At 41.5% G+C, this 21,526-nt stretch overlaps 1 protein-coding gene across 1 annotated transcript in view; it reads left to right on the top strand.

Moving 5' to 3' along the window:
* The first annotated feature begins 3,396 nt into the window (after positions 1-3,396).
* csmd2 (CUB and Sushi multiple domains 2) overlaps positions 3,397-21,526 on the top strand; it is a 266,444-nt gene continuing 248,314 nt past the window's right edge. The window contains exon 1 of the mRNA XM_088932853.1: positions 3,397-3,580. Within this exon, the coding sequence (XP_088788979.1) occupies positions 3,397-3,580 (184 nt within the window). The remainder of the gene's footprint in view (positions 3,581-21,526) is intronic.

Below are 21,526 nucleotides of genomic sequence, written 5' to 3'. Positions count from 1 at the left end.
ACCGGACGACTTTATCGTCAAGGGTGTAAGGAAACTAATTACCTGTTACGGCGAAGAAATGCAAATGACACTGAAATTCACTGGCGTGTGTTCGGCGTCAATTGTAGATTAGTGGGCATGCCGAGCTCCGCTGTCTGGCCTTGAAGAGCAGAAAACTGTTACACAGATCTTTTTAAACGCACTTAACTGTTCATTTGACCACATATATCAGTATTACAAATGAATAGCATTGCATTATTGTGATCTATACTACCACGTCTATCCAAAGTGATAACTGTAGTATTTCCGACAGGAAAGTGGGGTGTGACTGGTGATGGGAGCTGTAGGGGCCGGTTCAGCACTGTAGCTGGTAAACTGCGACTGCGCTTTGACAGCGATTCCTCTCGGCCGACTTTCGTGGAGCCAACGGAGATACCCCGATAGTGAAGCTGGGGTGCCAGACCAACAGCAGGAGCGAGCAGGGTCCCCAAATGCTCTAAGTCAAAGGACTTTATTTTATGTTTCGGGTGCAAAACAGAGTAGCTCTCGTGTCCTTGTTACTCCCGGAGGCAGCGGCGAGTGCAGTTGAAGCATACTGTACTGCTCTCCGCAGAACATCGAAAATCCCACCTCCGGTCCTCCGGCGGTTTGGGGGCGTGATGTACGGTACATGCCAGACTTGGGCATTTTCTGATTGCTACCGTTAAAATGTACTGTACAGTATATTGTAACGCAACGGGGGCTCCGGCGGGCGCCCTTGCCGCATCTGGTCGGCCCCATCCCGACTGAGGCTCGAACCCGGGACTTCCGCGTCTCTCTGCAGCGACCTAGCCCCGTGAGCTAAAGAGAGATCTCTATCCAGCCCAGTAGCTGTAGTCCTGCTATCATAGGGAAGGGCGGTGACGTCACCTGCTCTGGTACGCCGGCTCTTACACAGTACCTGACGGCCGTAAGCGTTACACTCTCCCCCGCTTAAATCGCCGTCCCCGGCGAAGGGCTATCCCACCCCGCTTCTGACACCAATGTAACGCAACGGGGGCTCCGGCGGGCGCCCTTGCCGCATCTGGTCGGCCCCATCCCGACTGAGGCTCGAACCCGGGACTTCCGCGTCTCTCTGCAGCGACCTAGCCCCGTGAGCTAAAGAGAGATCTCTATCCAGCCCAGTAGCTGTAGTCCTGCTATCATAGGGAAGGGCGGTGACGTCACCTGCTCTGGTACGCCGGCTCTTACACAGTACCTGACGGCCGTAAGCGTTACAATATATACATTGTGTAATGTATATACTGTAAAGCTTTCTCACTTCATAAGCAATACAGTACGTACGACGTCAGCTAAATTCGTTTTCTGATTCAGTGGCTTACAGTGTGACCTCACTGCTTAATCATCTTTACACATTTAATTATTATTGTATTCATCTTTAGCTACTGGGTCCCGCTATTTTGAATAAATGTACTGCATTTCGAGGAGCAGAGAGTATTAACCTTATAGTTCCCTTTGTTCTCCTTGTTAAATATTAATTGCTTTAAAAACTTTGTTAGTTGTACTAAAAAAAGAACGTGAGCGTGTTTTCAAATTATTTCCACTTTGCTCTTGCTCCGAGGTCAGTGAATAATTCAGAGTATGATAAATGATTCAAGTACAAAGCAATAATGTTCACTCTAAATTGTACACCACTGTAAACGCGTTCACATTGTAATGCGTCTGTGTATTCTGACAACATGGTAATTTGCGTTCCAATGAAAAAATAAATGCTCGACTAAAATACTGCAAGTTTCATGCACTGCTTACAGTATTTAGTGCTATCAGATATCCAGGACGATACTCAGGTTTTAGATGATGGTTTCGTGTTCTTGTCAGAAACCGTCAAATTAAGATATTGCCCTGTAATTTAATGAATACATTTCAATTTTACACACGTTAAGGCAAACAAAATGGTTAGTGCCACTGGACGCGGCGACGTATGTTTTCATACTGTATATGGGCTTTTACCTGCAAAGAAAAGTGAAAGTATAATTGTGGATCCCTCAGAAACCGGTATACACCCCCATCACCCTGCACTACCCTTAATTGTTTTATTTTCTCAGCTCTGGGAATCTGATAAGACTGTGAGCATTAAAACCAAGATCACCCTCATCACATCGGTACACGTTGACTTCTCTGGTCAACGCGCTGTACTGTACACAGTTACAGCCTGCCAAAGCAATGTCTAATGTTGTTCCTGCTTATCACTCCGGGATACACACGCTGTTATACAGGGCTGTGCAGAGTGCCTACAGATTGTTACACAGGGGCGTGTTGCCTACCTGGTGGCCCCCAACACCTGCTGGTCTCATTCTAGCGGAGCTCTCGCTTACGTAATGAACTCCTCAAACTGATTACTTCAATCGTTTTCGTGTACTGTGCGTAAGAGCGGTCTGGGGTTTAACACATTTCTCTCGTCTTTTTGAGTGCTGTATATACTGTATATATATATAAAAAAAAACACCCGTGAAGGTTCGGAACGAGCAGCTTGTCAGATCGGGTTCGGTCGGAGTGAGATCAGTAACGGGCTCAGCGGCGCTGCACGCCGGCAGGTGGGGGCGTCTCGGCCCGCGGGGTCGGGCCCTGGGGACCCCCCTGTGTAACGCATTCCGTGGTCAGCCGTTCATTTAAAACGTATGATTATCAATCTCAAAAGTATCATGTGAACAAGCAGAGCGCCAGTACACGAAGCCTTATGATAGGCTAAGCACGACCACCAATAAGGCGGGTTATACTCGAAGGAGAGAGAGGGAGAACGCGAGAGGGGAGAAGCCGCACTCCGCAGTCTCCGCGCTCAACAGCAGCGTCGATAAAACGTGAAATACGGTAATCACGAACGGCCAGGAGAAGCTGGAAAAGAAACGAACCATTGTTCCGCTTAGAGACAATCCAAGATGTGTGAGAAGAGGAAAACTTTATTGTCGATAAAAGGCATCGGTTTTCCTTCACAGTTGCGTCTGATCAGCGCTTAATTGTCAGCAGCGTTATAATTCCACACCGGCGTGAGACCGGGGATATGAACAGTAGCGATTATCCTATTCGTTAATCTAATACATCAAAATAAGAATACTGTCCATCTTCGAAGGAAGAGCAGAGCGGAAGGCGGGCTAACCCTACCTAAAACACAAAATAGAAAACCAGGATTTCCAGAAGGGAGGAGTGCATTTGAGCCTTGATCTCGGCTAGATAAGTCTTTCTTGTCTTTTTCTTGGGGTTTTTTTTTGGGGGGTGGGGGGGATCTTTTGGCTTGAGATTTCCCAACCCCGGGATCTGCAGGAGATGGTTCATTCCAGCTGCAGGAGCGGAGCCTCAATGCACTGGGATTTTTCTCAGCGCCGATACAAAGTGAATCTTCCCTTTCAAACCATCTGATAGCGTCGCTGCCAGGTTTCTGCCATGAGAGCCGCTTTGAATTCGGAGGGAAGAGGACTGGTGAGGACTGCGTGTAGATGCTCTTACAGCGGCCCGAGGAAACTGGACAGACTGGGGATTTTTGCGCTAATGAGGGTGGAAGTGCCTGTACACTACTGGAGCCGGGTTCTCTTCTTGTACATGGGATTGCTGGCTTCTTCTGCGAAGGGTAAGTTGCCCATTTCACGTTTCCGCCAGCGGGCGAAGTCGGGAACAGTGCCCTGTGCGACAAGACGGCGTTTGTACTGTACGCTTGTTGGTTAGCGATGGCTGTTATTTCCTGTCAATCCATCGCTAAGTTCCTCGGAGATAAATAGATTTGGAACACACCGGACGCATAACGCGGTGCCTCGGACATCCTCCATTATCTGGATACAATAGCTTATGTTCAGCGTCCAGCGTGAATTCTCTGGTAAAGGCATGAAAGGGGTGTTAAAGGGGAGAACGGGAAAGGGGGAGAAAACTTCCGCTGTACTGCGGTTAAAACCCCTTTTCGTTCTTATTTCTTTCCCCGTGTTTCGTGATATAGGCTCGTCGTCCTGCTCGGTCAGTGTAATAAGCATGGCACCCCGTTTACCTGTTCATAGAAGACAGGTGCGTGTGCGATGAAGGAGCATTCGTGCACGCTGGACTTGCTGTGTCCATCTCATGTTGGTCTGTTCTGTCCAAGCCCGATTGTAACCCCCCCCCGTCCTAAATGTGCTCGGGTTTGTGTAAAAACCTCCTGTTCCTACAATCTCCACAGTACACAGAAGACTGGAAGAATGGCAGAGATTCAGTAGCGCGAGCTTGCCAAAATTAGTTTTCTGTGTATGAGCGAGAAGAAGGCTAAGATGATGAACTTTTTGTTGTTGTTGTTGCTGTTATGTTAATAATATACCGTAGTAGTGGGGAAGCGGGTGTGTATAGGAGTTGTGGTGGCGGAATATGTATGTACAGTATGTGTGAGCTGGAGAGCGGAGATTCTTAATAACGCACTCCAGTTACAGGCAGTGGCTGCTGGAGGCTGAGTTGGGTACACCATTCTGTTTGCTGAGGGAGAGATGGACGTCCCTCCTTCAATCTCGTGTTGCCACGATGGAGTTTATTTTTTTAAATTAAATTCCCCAGGAGGCACGCGTCTACCCGGAGTTTTACAGAGCTTTGTGCCTGATTTTTAATATCAGTACTGTACGTCATAACTTTCCCATGTATTTGTATCAGGAACGCGGCTGGCGTTGAACAGTCGAGCAAACACTCTCCCGCCGAGAAAAGTCACTCTTTATGTTGACGAGCAGTGATTTACTTCACCTTACAGGCTCGTTATGAATTTATTGTATCGCATCCTTGACGCGAAGGCGCTGACTGTGAGCGGGACCACGGCCACGGCCACTCGCCGCGCAGCGCTCGGGATTCACTACCCATCTGAACACAGAGGAACAAGGTCCGTCGTTTTGGGTAAAACCACCAGCCAAATACCCTGATGGTGATTAAAGGCTTGATCAGAGATTTGAAACTGCACTTTCATTGGACCACAGTGTTACTTTCCAGCATTTAATAAACACGTCTTATGTTATTAAATAAAGTGCAGTTATTTAGTACTTCGTCAGTCGTTTAACTGTAACAAATACTATATTTGTATTACTGAATAATAGGGAATATATACTGTATAGTTGATAAAGGGGAAAAGAGGGCGGCGTGGCGGCTAGCTCTTGACTAGAGCTGGGACTCCTGGACTGTGACTTCTGCGCTGGCAGGCGGGTTTTCTCCGGCTGCTCTGGAGTCCAGAGACCAGCTGGGTGTCTCCACTGGTGCCATGCCTGCACGTGCCCAGGGTGTGGTCCTGCCTGCTGCCCGTGCCCTGGCTCCCACCAGCTTCCGGGTATAAAGTGCTTAAGGAAAAATGGATGGGAAGGACAGACATAGGAAAACATCCAACACTCTTCGTCCGCAAAAAAAAAAAGAGAAATCACACTTCTTTCTCTTTGATTTGTAAAAAAAAATGCCTCCAGGATTATGATCTGTATATCACCTACTACTGTAAATCCGAAATAAAATAATAAGGATTCCACTTCACACACAGTTACTGTACGTGAATGCGCCCTCTCTCAGACGCCGCGGCTCGATGTTCCCCAGTCCTGTTGCTGTTGAAGAAAAACCGAAGAGAGTGGGTGAAATAAAAAAAAAGAAACGCGTCGGAGTTAGTTGTAAATGCAAAGAAAGCAAAAGCGAGATGTTCCTGTCACGGCAGCAATGGGCGGATGAATGGACTGCCTCCGTGTGAAGCGGGGGTAGACGAGAAGTCGGGGCAGACGGAAGCGCTCTGCGTTAAAGCCGGAGCTCGCCGGTTCCTCGGAGCGCGCAGACGGATGGAGACAGAGACTGCACGTCGTCCACTTATCTGTTCAGAAGAGCATTACTTTCCTTAAACCGATTAATGAATAAGTGAATTTGAAAGCCGCTTATTAATTAATTTCCACTGCGATTTCAAAAGTATAAATAGCCGTATTGTCTCACAGCATATAGAAGCAGTATAATAGCGCGTTGCCTTCCTCCGCGATTTTATTTGAATTCGCTCTCGCAAGTAGTAGCCTGCCTCTCCCGTTGAGCGGCACTAAAGCTTCGTTAGAGCCCTTTTCTCAGATGCGAGTGCCGTATTACAGGTGTGAAAATAAAATGAAGCTTAGAACTAAACCCAGTAAACTCGAAACCGAAGCAGACGTGTCTTCTGCGCTCCTACAGTTAAAATCACTGAAAATGCTAAGTGGCGTCTCTTGCCGAAAGATCTTGAATGTTCCTTGAAATTCGACAGCTGAATTGATCAGATGCTCCAGAGACAGTTACACCCAAGCAAACAATCATATGATTGAAAACATTATTTCTTAAATGGTATAATGTAAAACCAAAGACTAACGTGCTTTCTTGTTACGCGAAAGTGTGAACAACAATAAACAATATATTATACGTGAAAAAATATTTTTTAAAACCTGTTACGTGAAAATACAAACACAGATCCAGAAAAACAGCAATATCAACAAACGATAGAGGTATCCCATTGTAATCCAGTACTGTTCCTTGCTCCGTGATAGAGTTCGATGGGATAGGTTGTGAATGTGCGAGTTGTTGTGTCCATTTTCTAAGCGCTTCATCCAATTCAGTGACCCAAGGGAGCTGGAGTCTTTCCCATCAAGCAACGGGCGCCAGGCAAGGTACACTCTGGATGGGACACCAGTCCGTCGCAGGGCACAGATAGACACAAACACGTACTTACTCGCTACAGGTCCCAATTTTTCCAAACGCCCAATAACCTTTTCAGTATGTCTTTGGGCTGTGAAAGGAAACCCACATACTGTACGAATACAGCAATGCTAACTACTGTGCCACCAGGCCCCCTGTGCTGGTGTCTGTGTTTGTCAATTTAATAGTGCTTAATCCTTCTTAGTGTTTGCATGCTGTGACACACAGTTATCGAGGTAGAGGAGAATGTGGTCAAAGGTAAAATCATCCTAATCAGTGGAGTTTAAGTAGCTGTGGTAACAGAAGCATGTAAGTTAATGCACTTTGTGAAATCCTTTTGTCCAACAGGTCGCCTTTGTCTCTCTCCTTTTCTCCTTTTTTCACTCTGGAAGGTCTCTTTCCTTCACAGCAAACATTTGTGTCAGAAAAATGGATATTTGCAATACAAGTTACTGTATTTTGCTGTCACAGTTTACCGATGTTATGTCTTGCACTTAGCAGAATAAGGAATTTAAATTTAAATGTTTTGTCAAGATATATATTTAAGCAGCAGCTGGAGTTGTAAATGCATTATTTTCTTGGTTATGCCTTCGATTCTCAGCACAGTCCTCATTGATGCAGAGCTAGAGCAGAGAGTCCAATTAGTTGTGCTGTGAACATGACTTACACATAATTATCCCAATGGCCTCAGGTTTAGTAAAAGTTCACAGTTAATGGAATTCTTACTTAGACTGGTGTGCAGTGCTTCGTTTATATGCTGTGACATAGCACATGTAAAACGAATGAGTCAAGAATTTAAAGACAAACTGCATCCCTCACCATCAAACACATCTACTGTAGCTACTCCACGTGTTTTACAGGACAAAATAGTCTCACGGAATTGCTTTGTATCCCTGTACCATTGCCTCCTCCGATGTATAAAGATGGTATTTCTCAGGAAGAACACTTTAACCTTTATCTGTTAGTTTTTAGAGGGTAGACTTGTTAAAGTGTTTAGCACATTAAGGCAACTGGAAATAATAGCTTTTCTGAGGAATAAAATCCTTATTTTTTTCAAACTTAATTTAGAAACACCTTTTGACATAAAGAGTGACGGGTGTCTGGCACAGGCTTTTGACGTATAGTAGGTGGATGAGGCTTCATCGCTGGTTGTGTTCAGGTCGGCAGCTTTGATCCTTCCATTTGTAAATCTTATGTTCTCATGCTGTGATGCTCACCCAGCTGTATGGACACTGGGGCGTGAATGTAAGAGGCCAGAGTTCCTCTGATTTCAGATTCGTTCTTATTTATTCTTTTACCCTCATCAGTCAGGATTTCTCTCTGTCATTGATACGAAATTGGCTAATCATTTGCAGCTCTCCCTGTCAATATTGGGACAGTCTCTTTCAGAGTTGTGTTTTTACTTGTTAAATGAGCTGGTTGATTAATCAATATGGATTTGGTTGGCTCGATGAGTTATTGGCTTTTCACTGTATTTCTGTCTTTAAAACTCTCTAATGCACATTCCTTTGCAGACAGTTGGGTTGCAACAGAGCGCTTAATGATGCTGATCCACATTCCATTCACAAGAAATATTATATTATGAAGCAGTTAGAGTCAGCTTTGGATTCATTTGTGCAGTGAAGACTTTGCTGAAGAATTAATATTATGCAAGAGAAAATCATGAACTAGGATAGAACATGACTTTAAATGGTTATTTTTACATAGTTTGCTCTGCGTTATTGAATTTATCAGGCTATAACTCTTGGTTAAAATGTGTAATTTTGCTGAATTGGTATGATAAGAATATGAGAGAACATGAAACATGATAAGAATATAAGAGACATTCCAAACAAAAAGAGGTACAGTACTGTATATGCAAATATCTAAAATACATAGGTGGTTTATATACTGTGTATATACCATTTTCATTTTCCAGATACTGTTGGGCAACAGAAAAGCCAAATACATTTTAACATTGACAAGTTATAATGTAGAACTCTAATCAAGATATGTGATGTACAATACACTAGTAAAACATCACATACTGTACAATCTTGTTGCTTCCTGGGCTCAAAGGAATGTCCAACACTGACAGGATGAAAGAAGAGAAGAGAATCTTTTATTCTTGATCAGTGAAGACTACAAATTTGCTTGATTTAAGCATTCAAAATTTTCAACAAAATTGTCAACAAAACCAACATAATAGACTCCTTCATAAGTTTACCCAGCACCAGTGCAAAACAACTAGTACTGTACGTGTGGCCACTGCAGAGTTTCTCAAATCCTTACCTGCTTGCAATGTGGCAGACATTTTAATTGCCTGCTGTGCCAGTGTTTTCATGCTACAGAGTTGTTTAGAAAAACACAAACTTGGCATGGAATGGAATATCCAGTGAAAGCACATTAAAAAAGGAGAGATTTCTTAAATATTTTTGCGATGTAACTTTCGAATGTGGCGGAGTGGGATTTAAAAATATTTTTGTCATTGTATCATATTCAGAGAATAATAGACACTCACAGTGATCCAGGTGCAGTCCAGTGGGAACCAATCAAAGAGAGACTCAATAAGAGGCACAGGATACAGGCGCCCTACTCCATGAAAATGTATTGCGTACTGTTAATGGTTCGGAAAGCAGAAGTCTTCACCAGGATGTTTGGCTGAATGGAAATCCTACTGTATATCACCTAACATTAATTCGTTATAGACATCACAACTGTGCTTTATGTCATTTTGTGACACACCTCAGTGTCTGCACTTTTATGTCACCTGTGAATTCATAACAAGTAAGCCCAATAAAATATGAAAAAGTAATTTTGGATTTTCTTGTTTAAATTGAAAAGAAAAAAAACAGTTGGACAGATGACATTTCTACGCAGTGATGCAAAATAGCCAAAGGAGTGAAATTATTTCCTGTGAAGTCCGAGAGGGCGCGGGAGCTGTGGGTCTGTCAGAACTGTTTTCCCCTTTTCGCCTTGTCAAGGTGTGGAGTACACGAATGGGCTCAGCATTCTGCTGGGGGCTTGAGCCTGTACCGAGACAGGTGAGTGTGCCAGTCCAGGCTATGCCAGCAGTGATCAGGTGAGGTGGGCAGCAGTTCGAATCTGTAGGGAGCTCCTGTGAACTGGACATGAAATAGGGAGGGGTCTGGAGGGGCAGGGGGTATACCACTACTACTATTACTACGTATTATCACTGTATAACAACAACACTGAAGGGAATGGGGTAACACGTCCTATTTATAACAAGTGTAACAAGGCTATGATTTACACATTTAAAATAGAACAGGTAGGGGCTGTGGCAGGCTGAAATAAACATCAATGTCAATTTACTTCTGTGACTGATGGGTGATTAGAATGAATAACTGCTACATTTTCAAGAAACAGAAATTCTTTGCTAATGCTTTGTAAATTGACCCTGTTTTAGATATGTGTAGATCATAAAAATAACATACAAAACAAAAAAAAACACATCCAGTGCTTTCTTTAGTCCCATGTTTAAAGAAATAACAACATGCTGTGTTTATTTTAATAGGAATGGGACTTTGGCAATAAAAATTGTAATTTACAAGGCACAGTCTGACAGAAATGTAACTTAAAATGTGAGGTAAGTCATGCAATTAGCAACTCAGGCAGAGGTGTGATATATTTGATTTGCTTACAGTTTGCCAATTCACATGCCAATAAAAGGAAAAGCAGAAAGAACAAGCAGTAAATGATTGCTAAAGAAAATTAGACGAAACCTCAATTAAGAATGCAGGGTGTTTTTGTACAGGTGAGACCAGAGGTTAAAATCATGGTTTAAAAAACATTTTTCTTATGGCCTATATGGTCTCATAGACTACAATTGTGCCTTATTGTGAATTCAACACAGACCAAACAAATGAAGAAAGATATCAGAAAAATACGAGAGTCAGATGGAAGGAAATACGGTTTTGGGAGCCAAACCCAGCGGAGATCAGTAAGTGAAAAAACAAATGGGTCCTATTACAGAAGATGAGCTGGGAAGATATTTTCACTGATTGCTGTGCACAGGTTTTTATGAAGGTGGAAAGTAATAATGTGTAATCGGTAATAAGGCAATCCCAATGAGAGCTAAATAATTTCAGCACATCAGAGGATGAAGTGTTGAAGGGACTAGGAGACTAGGAGAACTTCAAACTCAACAAATTGCCTAGATCAGACTGTGTTTACCTACTTGTGCTCCACAAAATGAGGGAAGGTTTTCAGAATTTACTCACTACGATATTTCCTAGGAAAAATGGCTCTTAGTGCTGGGTATGTGTCTGTTGATTGGGGAACAGCAACTAAAGACCAATCTGCCTTATCTCAATTATGTATACGATTATGGAAAAATTATAATAACCAAAACAAATAAAGGCAAAACCTAGAAATTAAATTAAGATAATATTTTCTGGATAAAAAATCAGTTAAAAAGCTAATTAGAAAACAAAAGGTACTGATACAGAGAGTTACCTCAGACTGGAGTGTGATCATCCATGAGGTACCACAAGTATCAGTCCTGTTTCTAATCAACATCAGTGATCAGACGCTGAAATTTTAGGTAAACTTGTCAAAGTTACAGATGACAAGAAATAGTAGTTGTTGCAATTTTATAAATAGAATAAGCAGCACAGGAAGACTTAAGTCTTCAGTTTAACTTAAGGTTAACAGACCTAAGCAGCAGAAGTGCTTTTTATAAACAGAGGACTTTGTCCTTAATCCACTTTCCAGGATGTGTTTGAAGCTGACACTGTGGGATCCATTAAGAAAGTCATGAACAGGATTCATGAGATTACACAGGATCATGAGATCTACACCACTCCACTGGTACACTCCAGCTTGCCCCAATACTTCAGTTACTATGAGGCAACAGGAATCATAATCCTTTAATTATTTTCTGTTAACTAAAAAGGTTGTAAAAGCACAGCATGCCTACTCTGTAATTCTTTTAACATTTGTGTGTGTGTATTTCAGGAGATTTCAGTTTTGCTACATTTTCATTCCATGGACCTTTACGACAATTTAGCATTCTGAGAAATACAGCTGTAGCTCCTCTAGCCTGTGTGGGTGAAGGGCTAATAGTCTTCTACCAGGGGTGGTAATAGTACATGAAAGAAAGCTTCACTCCTGTCACACGCTGCACATGGTGTTTATTTTCCTTAATGTCACATTAAGCTGTCTGGCTGTCTAAGAAGGAAATTAGTTGCCTGCATTATTTTTATGGTGTTGACAATCTGTTTATTATCTTTAAACTCCCACTTGTGGATTTTGTGAAAATCCTGACAGAAGCCTACAGTTTAAGGCAAAACGTGATGACAGCTTTGTACAGTAACATCTAGCGCTACTTCGAATACTGAGCTTACAGCATTCAAAGCCCCGGTCGGGTCCTTGTGTTACATGTTTAACAACTTTTTAATTCCCCTCCCCTTCTTCTTCTTCTCTTGTCTGCCTTTTGAAGTTGGCCTGTTAGCTTCTGCTGTGTGTGCTTGGCATCCAGTATGAAGGGCACACTACATAACCAGAGCTAACAATCACCATTCATGAAGGAAAACACGCACAACGGAAGAATTCAATGCCATTTCTGTAGGGCAGCAGACCTTTTAAGGAACAGGGAATGGTCACTATAATTGTGTCATTGCTTTTACCATGAACAAATAATAGAAAGGGGATTTAACAGGAGACATCCACTATACATATCAGGACAGCTCTGTCTGTCATGTTGGGTCTCTTCCTTAATAACAGTAAAACGTATATTACAGAGAAATAGTTTGGCATGACATATTGTAGTGGTTTTCGTAATGCAGTTAACTTTGCAGCTGACTCTAAAAGTGCCTTATCCTATGGTTCACAAACACCAGTGACAGAGCAAATTTGGATGTCGGCGTGCAGTGGATGGTTTGCAGTTGATTGTAAGAATCGCTGAGAAGAAGTCTTTGAAGAGGAGTGGGTTCCTCGTCAACTTTTCTGTGCATCGAGTCTGAGATAATTTGAATCTTGAAAAACTGCACAACTAGCGCATCGGCATTGAGATCAGACCATATACCTTAGAAACCCATGATTGCTAAATACTACATAAATGTACAGATATACAGGTACATGCTGGAGCCCATGCACATGTACTGTGCAGCAATTCAGCCCAGCCTGAGTTTAACAGCCCTTTAAAAAACAAAACATGATTCCTGGTAGACAGATTTGCAGCTTGGCACCAAAACTGCTGCTTACAGACTTTTGATTTTGATGTACAGGCAAGGGCAGAAATTCTAATGATATTCACATGTCATTAGACACGTAGGAGTCTGAGAAGAAGGATAGGTTTTGAAGGCAGTGATCTCTCTTTATTTAGCACACAGAAGGTTTTGCGGACTCCATGTTGTCCTTGTGTTTACAGTAGTACTATTTGGCTTTTCCCTCTGGGCCTGGATTGAAGAGCCTGAGCTGTGGCCAGCTCTCCTATCACTGCACCAGCTGTAGCCTGTCTCTCCCCACCCAGACGGGAACTCGGACAATCTCTGTGGTTCACTCGGAGGGATTGAGACCAAACAAATCTTCGTCCTCTGAAGTTACACCTTCTTTTAAGTTATGAAGTACATTACTCTATTTAAGCAAGTTATTATTAAGAGGAAGCAAAGGAACAAGTAATAGGTTTATTCCATGCTGAAAAAAAGAAGAAAGAGAACACAACGTTTCGGCCGTGGAGCCTTCTTCAGGTGTGAGCCTGAAGAAGGCTTCTTCAAGGCTCCACGGCCGAAACGTTGTGTTCTCTTTCTTCTTTTTTTCAGCATGGAATAAACCTATTACTTGTTCCTTTGCAGCCTACGCATGCTGACGCAGCTACCCACCTGGATTATTAAGAGGAAGCCTGTCCGATCTGTTATCTCTAGATTATATCCCTGTGTGTAATATTAGTATTCTACTCTAACTTGTTTTGGAGCTCTAATGGAAGATGGAAGGTTTATGTGCATTCATTCATTTATATTTAATGCTGATCTTCACAAGAATCAACACAGCCCAATTTGCAAGGGTGTGGGGAGGATCTTCTTTACCCTCACCAATGAAAAACAGCTTTTATTTTTGTGGGACATCAGAACAATCCCAAACCAAGTCTTAAAAGCCATTTCATGCTCAATCATGAAGTTGCACATTAAAAGAAATAAAAAAATCTGAAAACTCCTTTTAGTACTATAATATGGGGATCTATACATCCTGTCCATTATGGTGCTGTTTAATTATTTCATTTTAAATTCTCTCACAGAGATCCCTAGGTTAGAATTAGACTGTAGAGAGGGATAGACAATTTATGTCACTCCCTCTTCCTGGAGACCTGTCCTATGTCCCAGTTTTAACTTTCCTGTGCCCTCCTGTTCCACGCTTTTTCACAGCTGGCACACTGTGGAATCAGGGGCTGTGGGAAGGGAGAGGGGTGTTGTTCCTGGTGAGGTACATTATGGTGAAGAAAGGATAAATGGAGGGGATGTAACAAATGCATTTAGCAACATTAGTTATTTAATGCAATATCACCATCAAATAGTACTACTGGCTGGCTTTTATTAGCAAAGCTTGTTCATGCTGGTCATTGATGTATTAATAATGCTTAATGGACTGATTGACTGTTTATAAAGTGTGCATTCATTTCTAATTCATTACCCAATGGTCCTTAAATTTGAAGGAAGAGTGCAGCGTCTTTAGAAAATTGAAGACGTTAAACTTCACCAGTGAAGTTTAATGGAATAAACCTTTTGCAGAGCTGAAATAAATAAGAACATTAAGCACAAGAGGTCATTAACAGCTGCCATGTTGAATACCTTCAGTACAAAGATGGCAGAAGCATGCGGCCAGTGAAATATTCAGCAAGGCAGCGCTGTGACACCTGGTACTTTGATACAGTGCATTCTAACTGTAATGTGTTCTTTCCCTGCTTAGGTAGAGCTGAAGTCAGCATTCGCTTTCCTCAGGTGGTTACCAATATGATTTTAGAGTAACGTATGTTTAACTTTTCATTGCCATGAAATATATAGACCCTAGTCGGGTTACTGCAGAATTCCGGTCCCTGTCAGTGTTGTTGTGCCGTGTTGCCGTGACGTTAATTAGAGGAGCGCGGGAGTGACATAAACCAGCTCGGAGACAGGGCAGAGTGCAGTGCTGGGAAGGACGACAGCAGTCAGAGCTGAAGCTGGCTCTAAGGGCTGTTATCCCTTGTAATCCCTCTCAGTGCCAAGCAGCTGTCACGCTATCCACCTCTATTAAGCGTTGACTCCTGGTGAGCCTACAAGCCTGCCGAGAGAGGGCTAATTCTGCCAGCTTGCTCACAGCCCACTGCCACACCAGTGGAGGGAGGATGCAACCTGCTGTTGGAGGCTGTGATCAGTTTAGTAGGGAATAATGAAGCCCCATAAAGCTGACGTGAGCCTTACGCGCTACCTGCTATCTGCTATTGACAACATAGAAAACAATAAGCACTAATGCTCTTCCATAACATCTGCAAGTCATCATTGACATGGAAATGATCATTAAACGGGGCAACTGTGTATAATCAGTGGAACATCAATCTAATGTAATTTTCATCTCGATGTTATTAAAAACAAACCTTTTCCTTTGAACCGGAATTCCTAATTGACTAGTTTTCCTACCTACACAACAACAGCAAAATACACACAATGTAAATCAGGTATTCAATAACAGATCATGTCGTCTTCTTCAGCTGCCCCTCCCTAATGAGAAGTGTGAATAAAAGAATCCTTTTCATGCGCTTCTCTGTCTTGAAGCCTTTCGTTAGATGTGCAGCCCTTGCTTTCATCCTCATTACAGATGAGCTATGAAGCGGAATCTGAGTCACTCGGATCCTTTGAGAAATGGCTTGATGAGGCTCTTAAATCAATAATCCACTAGCATCCAAGTGAACAAGACGGTCTGAGTGCCACACTCCCTGTTTCTAAACTTCCCTTGCATTTCTTAAATGTTTAAAGCTTTGCACAAATGAGCAGGAAATAGAACTTGAAGGAAGAAGGTTGGGACTCGGCCGATTTCGTTCTTGATTGGGTTTCAGTTTGTGAACATAAAGATTACAAACGAGAGGAGCCCATTTCACCCTCCTATGTCATTTGGTTGCTGGTGGATAATTGATCTTAGAATCTCATCCAGCTGTTTCTTATTGAAGAGTATCAGCTTCAGCAACGTGGCTGTAAGTAGCAGTGTTGGAGTACTGGGGCGCAGTGCTTCGTTTCTCTCTGAATGCTCTGCTGTTTGTAGACGCCTGTGATATATTATTTAATTGAATAATTGAAATAGCCTATTTTAGATGTGCTGTTTAATTTGAAACAAATGAACAATGATTTTCTCTTTATTGTGAAATATGTTGTTTGAGACAGTCCAAGCCTTCTTTTACTGCCAGTTTTGTCTGATATTTTGTTTTTTCTTCCTTTCTGAAATATTCTCTAAAGCTCCCTATTTTATGCTGTGAGACCTGTTATTTTTACACCCTGTGGGATACAGCAAGCAATTGCACTTTTTCCTTCAGACAGCGCATTGTCTTCTTGCGCAGACCTTTTTAATACAGATTTTTAAATTGAAATCTAAATTTAGACGCAGAAAACTAATGTTTGAATTAGTGTAAGAAGAAAAGCACATTTCACTCATATTTCCGTGTGAGCGAGTGTCTTCCTTTCTCAGAATTCTGTGGTCTAGCAACATGGGAAGGCGCGGAGTGTCCCTTTTTCCTAGTAGAGGAGCAACATTGTTCCAGAAAGGAGGAGCAGTGGATTTATTTCAGTGCCTCTTGTATAGCTTCTGCATGTCTCCCTCTGTTACCATGGGAACTGCAATAAACTTCCAGGCCTGAATGCTGAGCAGTAAGCAAACAGCAAACAAGCTCTCGTTGGGTTCTTTCCAGTTTTGTCTCCCAGTAGATCCAAAGAGGTTCAGCTTAAAAGGCAGAGGAGGCAAAACAAACAGAACAACAGAACAACCTTCATTGACACTCCACACACCTCTTTGCCAGTGGCCCTAAACAGCTTTGGCATTTTGTGTCAATAGAGAGAGGAATGGCCAGAATTTTCTCATTCTTATATTATTTTTTGGCCTGGGATATTTATCATACTGAACTGGCAAGAATGTACTGTAGAGTGGGTGAGAGGCCAATAGATATCTCATTTAGCTCCAGCCACATTTACCTGAATTTCCTCATTTTAAAACTGTGGTTTGATGCTGTATGATGAATTTGCTACCTACACTGGGTAAAGTAATTTAAAACATTTTTGGTTTGTTTTAGGAGCTATAGTACTGACTTGATGGGGGAAATGGAACGGGAGCATTTTAATAATGGGGATTTTCTACAGCAATTAGAAAAACTGCCTCAATCAATGTAGGAGGGAGAGGGCAAATGAGAAATGCCCCTACAGACCAGAAGGAGTACAGGCTGTGAAAACTGGTGTCTTCTCTAAAACACAGCTAGAACAAGCTAGAAGAAAGACATTTGTGCTTCTTATCTGCTGCAGAGATACCTCTCACTGGAAACTCTTTCAATGAACTTTTCTTCAACAATCAGGTCTGGACTAGTCTGTTGGGTCTAATTAGATTGGTGTTGTGGGACTGAAAACACATTGTGGTGGCTTTCAGCACCTCAGAAGACCATTTACTAAAGAAAGATGTATTCTATTAATGACTCAGTAATGTTCAAAAAATGTTTGAGGGGTCACACATTTGCTGGCTCTGGGGAAGCTGAGAGAAGAAACAGTTTTGTTTGACAAGGGTTTTTTAACTTGTTTGCTCACGTAACAAGACTCTAGGGCACTGACTGTGTTACAGAAGGTGACATCCTAGATAGAGCTGACTTCTTCTAGTGTCAGTGATCTGATCTTTTGGTGTATCTTCGCATAAAAGAGGTAACTGAGTACCAAACATGGTTGGACAGAGAAAACTTAGGAGCTTCAGGAGTAGTCACCAGAAGAGTGAATTTTTCAACATGGATTTGATTATACTGTACATGAAAAAACCAATGGAGACAAATATCTGTTGAATGAAAAAAAAATTGGCTATGAGTGGTCATATGTGTTCTGCCAATATCTATGATTCAGTATGTTCCAGAATCTTTGAATAATCTCTCCAGCACCCCTACACCACCATACACCACCCTCTATCTCGTGTACGCTGCTACCACGAGCAGGCCAGTGAAGTCGTGAAGTTGCCTTTTTTGACCATTTTGTCCTTTTGTTGACTAATCCTGTCACGGGAGTCAGAACTGGCTGTAGTGCGTAGTTAAAGACTCTATGCTGGACAGTCTGGAGAAGGACATCAGGGGAAGATACAGCAGGGCCAGAATGGGTTGACAGACAGGGTGGAGGCGACCAAGTCCAAACAGGTCCGAAAAGGGTGCAGTCAGTTATCCAAAGGCCGGGAGATCCATCCAGGATGAAGATGAAGTTAAAATCCCCAGGAAAGGGAACCGAGACCAGGAACACAGAACTAAAATCTTAACGGGACCAGGCCCTCTGAGCCCCGTAGTCAGATGGCCAGGACGCCTGGGGAAAAGGCCTTCTCCTCGGGCTTCTCCTGAGCCCGGTGGATAGGCGGGCCTTCGGTTGTCCGTCTTTCAATGCTGAGCCAGGAACTGTGGAGACGCTAGGCTTTTAACCAAAATACAAACAAGATGCACCAGGAATTCATAAAAACTCATCATAACAGAAAAGGGTAGGAGCGCCTTCCAGAGGAGGGATGTGGAATATAACAAAATACTCTTCCAGAGTCATATGGAATCAACATGAAAGTGTTTGAATATGGTCAAGTAGAGAAGGAAATCCTTCCGAGTTATGACATTAAGTGAAAAATGTTGTATGCCAAATTACATCATTTAATTTCTCAACTTCCAAGTGAAACATCATCAATACCCTTCATCACCAGCAGTGAAAGTATTTAATAAGTATGTACCATATGTAAATGTCATAAACATTTATGGTTTTATTGTATCATGTTTTTATTTTTTCACTCCATACACAGTTCATTAAAGGTAAGGCCATTCATGTGTGTAATAATGCACATACAGTATACAGTATACAGTAGGTGTTAAGGGGTAACTTTATGTGACTGAGATCATGAATCCTTTTTCCTACAAATGGTGTAAAATCTTTTCAATACAGGGTAACCAAGTAATCAACTTTTTCCAAAGCTAACAGTATTGATCCCCTGGCCTACTGTACATCTGCAGAAAAGTCATTTGCTGAATTATGAAGTGTCAGAAATATTGCTTATTAAAATATATTGATTAGTCAGTGTTGACCCATTTTAATTTCTTTAACACTCATTTAATTTGTTTCTTTTACAAGATGAAAATGCTGGTAATTCTAAAACAGTTGCGTATTTTATTTTGGTTTACTCTGAACATGACAGTTTGAAGCCTAGGACAGTGTGCTGAATTTATTTTTTTAAATGATGGGGGAAAAAAACCGAAAAAAATTCATTTGAATTATTCAGTTGAATATTCCAATTTTAGTTTCTTCCATTACATTGGTGTTAATAAGTAAATTAGGCCTTATATTTTCTCTGTACTCTATATGTTTTGATAATAAATGTGAAATTGTTACTGAAGAATGAATAGCTCAGAAATCTCACCACCACGAGTGGTGAAAAGAAAAGGCTATATGTGCAAATTCTGAACAATAAAACAAGCAATATTCTGACCTATTTTTCTTATTCTGACCTATGTCTTCATTTTCATAGCACCTTGCAGTCAGAACCGAGGAAAAGTGAACAGTTTCCTTTAAAAAGACAGTTAAAAAAATAAGACAGATAAGGCAGAAGTCAGACATCTATGGGAACTTCACAGTTTTGCCATAATGAAATGTCTGCCACCGTACATGTGGGTCTGACCCCGGTGTGACAAGTTAATTTGCTTGCTTATGGAAATGTAGACCTGGTCCTTCTGTTTCCTTTGGCTCTGGAAAAAGACCTGGAGAAAACCTTCTGTACGTGTCCAGCATGCTCCTTATTTTTAAAGGCCACATGAAAATGACATGAGTTGTTTAGTTGCTATTTCTGCTTGGATCTCCTGTATTTATAAGGATTTTTGGCTGGATGAAAAGCTGTATAGAATGTGCACAATGCTGTAGTGCACATGCTAGGATGCTGGGAGAGAATCTTTAGGAGTCACAGTTTGGAGAGTGAAGTAAAATATCTCCGGTATTGATTAAAAACAGTGTTGTTTCAAAATTCTGCAAAGTATATTCCTCCTTTCCTGAGTTTCAAGCTACTAAAAATAAAAAAGTATTCTTCTGAATCATGTGACTGCTGTTCCTAATTTTAATATCCATACCTGTTATGCACTAGTCATCTAGTATGTATAACTCTTAAAATAAAGTGTCAATTATTTTTGAGTTGTTGGTTGTACCAGAGAATAGAGATGGAATGTGGGTCTCGCCCTGAAGAGTTCTGTCAGACAAAACCTCAGCTACATATCAGGACTGTGAATCTGCCATCAGGGAGAAGTTTTTATTGACACTACCATCCTTGTATCGTAACCTGTTGCTATTTTCAGTGTCTGTCTTCTTCTGTTGGGTGTTTGTAGAATTTGTTTGAAGTCATCTCTAAAAGTAGGAGGATAGTGGCTCATTTTCCAGTTGGTTAAGGTAGGGATGTAACATTCTATGAAAAGAAATTACAAAAAGATTAGGAGGAGTAGGTTCAGGGTGATGAGAATCTTTATATATCCATTCCCTTGGCTGGCCAAGCAATATCACAAAGTCACAGAGTTAAGTGCAAACAAGAAATCCCACACACTCGTAAATATACTGATGCATGGATGTTTTTCCATACAGATGGATACTGATACCACTTTTGCACTGCAGTTATTTTTCCATCAGCCTCAAAACTGGTTGGCACATATCTTACTGCATTCATTGCTTAGATGCAAAGAAGGGTAATTTGAAACTCATCAGCTCTCTCAAGTCTTGGCTCTCTAGGGACATTTTTTTTAGTTTATGTATTGCTTTCCCAGGATAAGCTGGCAGGGCACGGAAAACTCATTTTTGTAGCTCTTGTAGGCAGACAATTCCATTGTGAAGGGGTAAAAAAGGCTGATGATAATTGAGTGTTCTTTTGGAGAATTGACCGGTGCACTAAATTAGCAGCATTCTTTTAAGTGTTTACAATCAGGCACAGTGTCTTCATAAACTGATTGTAATTATATTCAATTATATTGCTGATTATGTGTCTTGCATTGTATTATGTTTCTTTTTCAAATAGAGTACAATGGATCCCTATAGCTTCATTAGATCACTTTCCTGTTTATTGCGCTATACAACTTTGTTTCAATTACCTGTGAGAATCATGATAATTCAGTGTACAGATTGTGATTCTTTTATGATTGCCATCATAGATAAAGGCATCTACTAACTAGCATCATTGCACTTTCTGTTGACAATAGACCACAGCCAGTGTATTGTAGCAGTACATACAGTGTACAGCATATACAAAAACATATTTTTTACTTTTAAAGACAGAAATAAATCAGTGGAACAAGCAGATTGAGAGGCTACAACCATAGAAACAAAGTAAACTGTAGAAAAAATACAGTTTTATGTATTTAACAAAAATATTGTGTCTCCTAGACATCATTTATACTGTATATCGCCATCATTTCCAGAGGTAAAGTTTTATTGAAAACTGATCAAATTTTTGTTGTGATCACATAGGAGTCCCATGTGCTTCAAAATGCAGACTGAGGCACTGATCTGTGGGAATGTCTCTTATAAAACCATTTGTTTACACTCTTGGTGTATAGAGCTTCTGTGGGAAGCTCACATACAGTGTTATTGAACTATATTTGTTGCAACACAATACATCTTCGTTTGAAAATGGGATTGATGTGCTCCATATGAATGATAAAATAACAGGCTCGGTAGATGGGTAGAAGAGATGCATTATCAATATC

This window comes from Atractosteus spatula, chromosome 14 (assembly GCF_055471065.1).
Source record: "Atractosteus spatula isolate fAtrSpa1 chromosome 14, fAtrSpa1.hap1, whole genome shotgun sequence".
Taxonomy (NCBI): Eukaryota; Metazoa; Chordata; class Actinopteri; order Semionotiformes; family Lepisosteidae; genus Atractosteus; species Atractosteus spatula.
The sequence above is the reverse complement of the archived record's forward strand: the minus strand, read 5'-3'. Positions and strand labels throughout refer to the sequence as shown.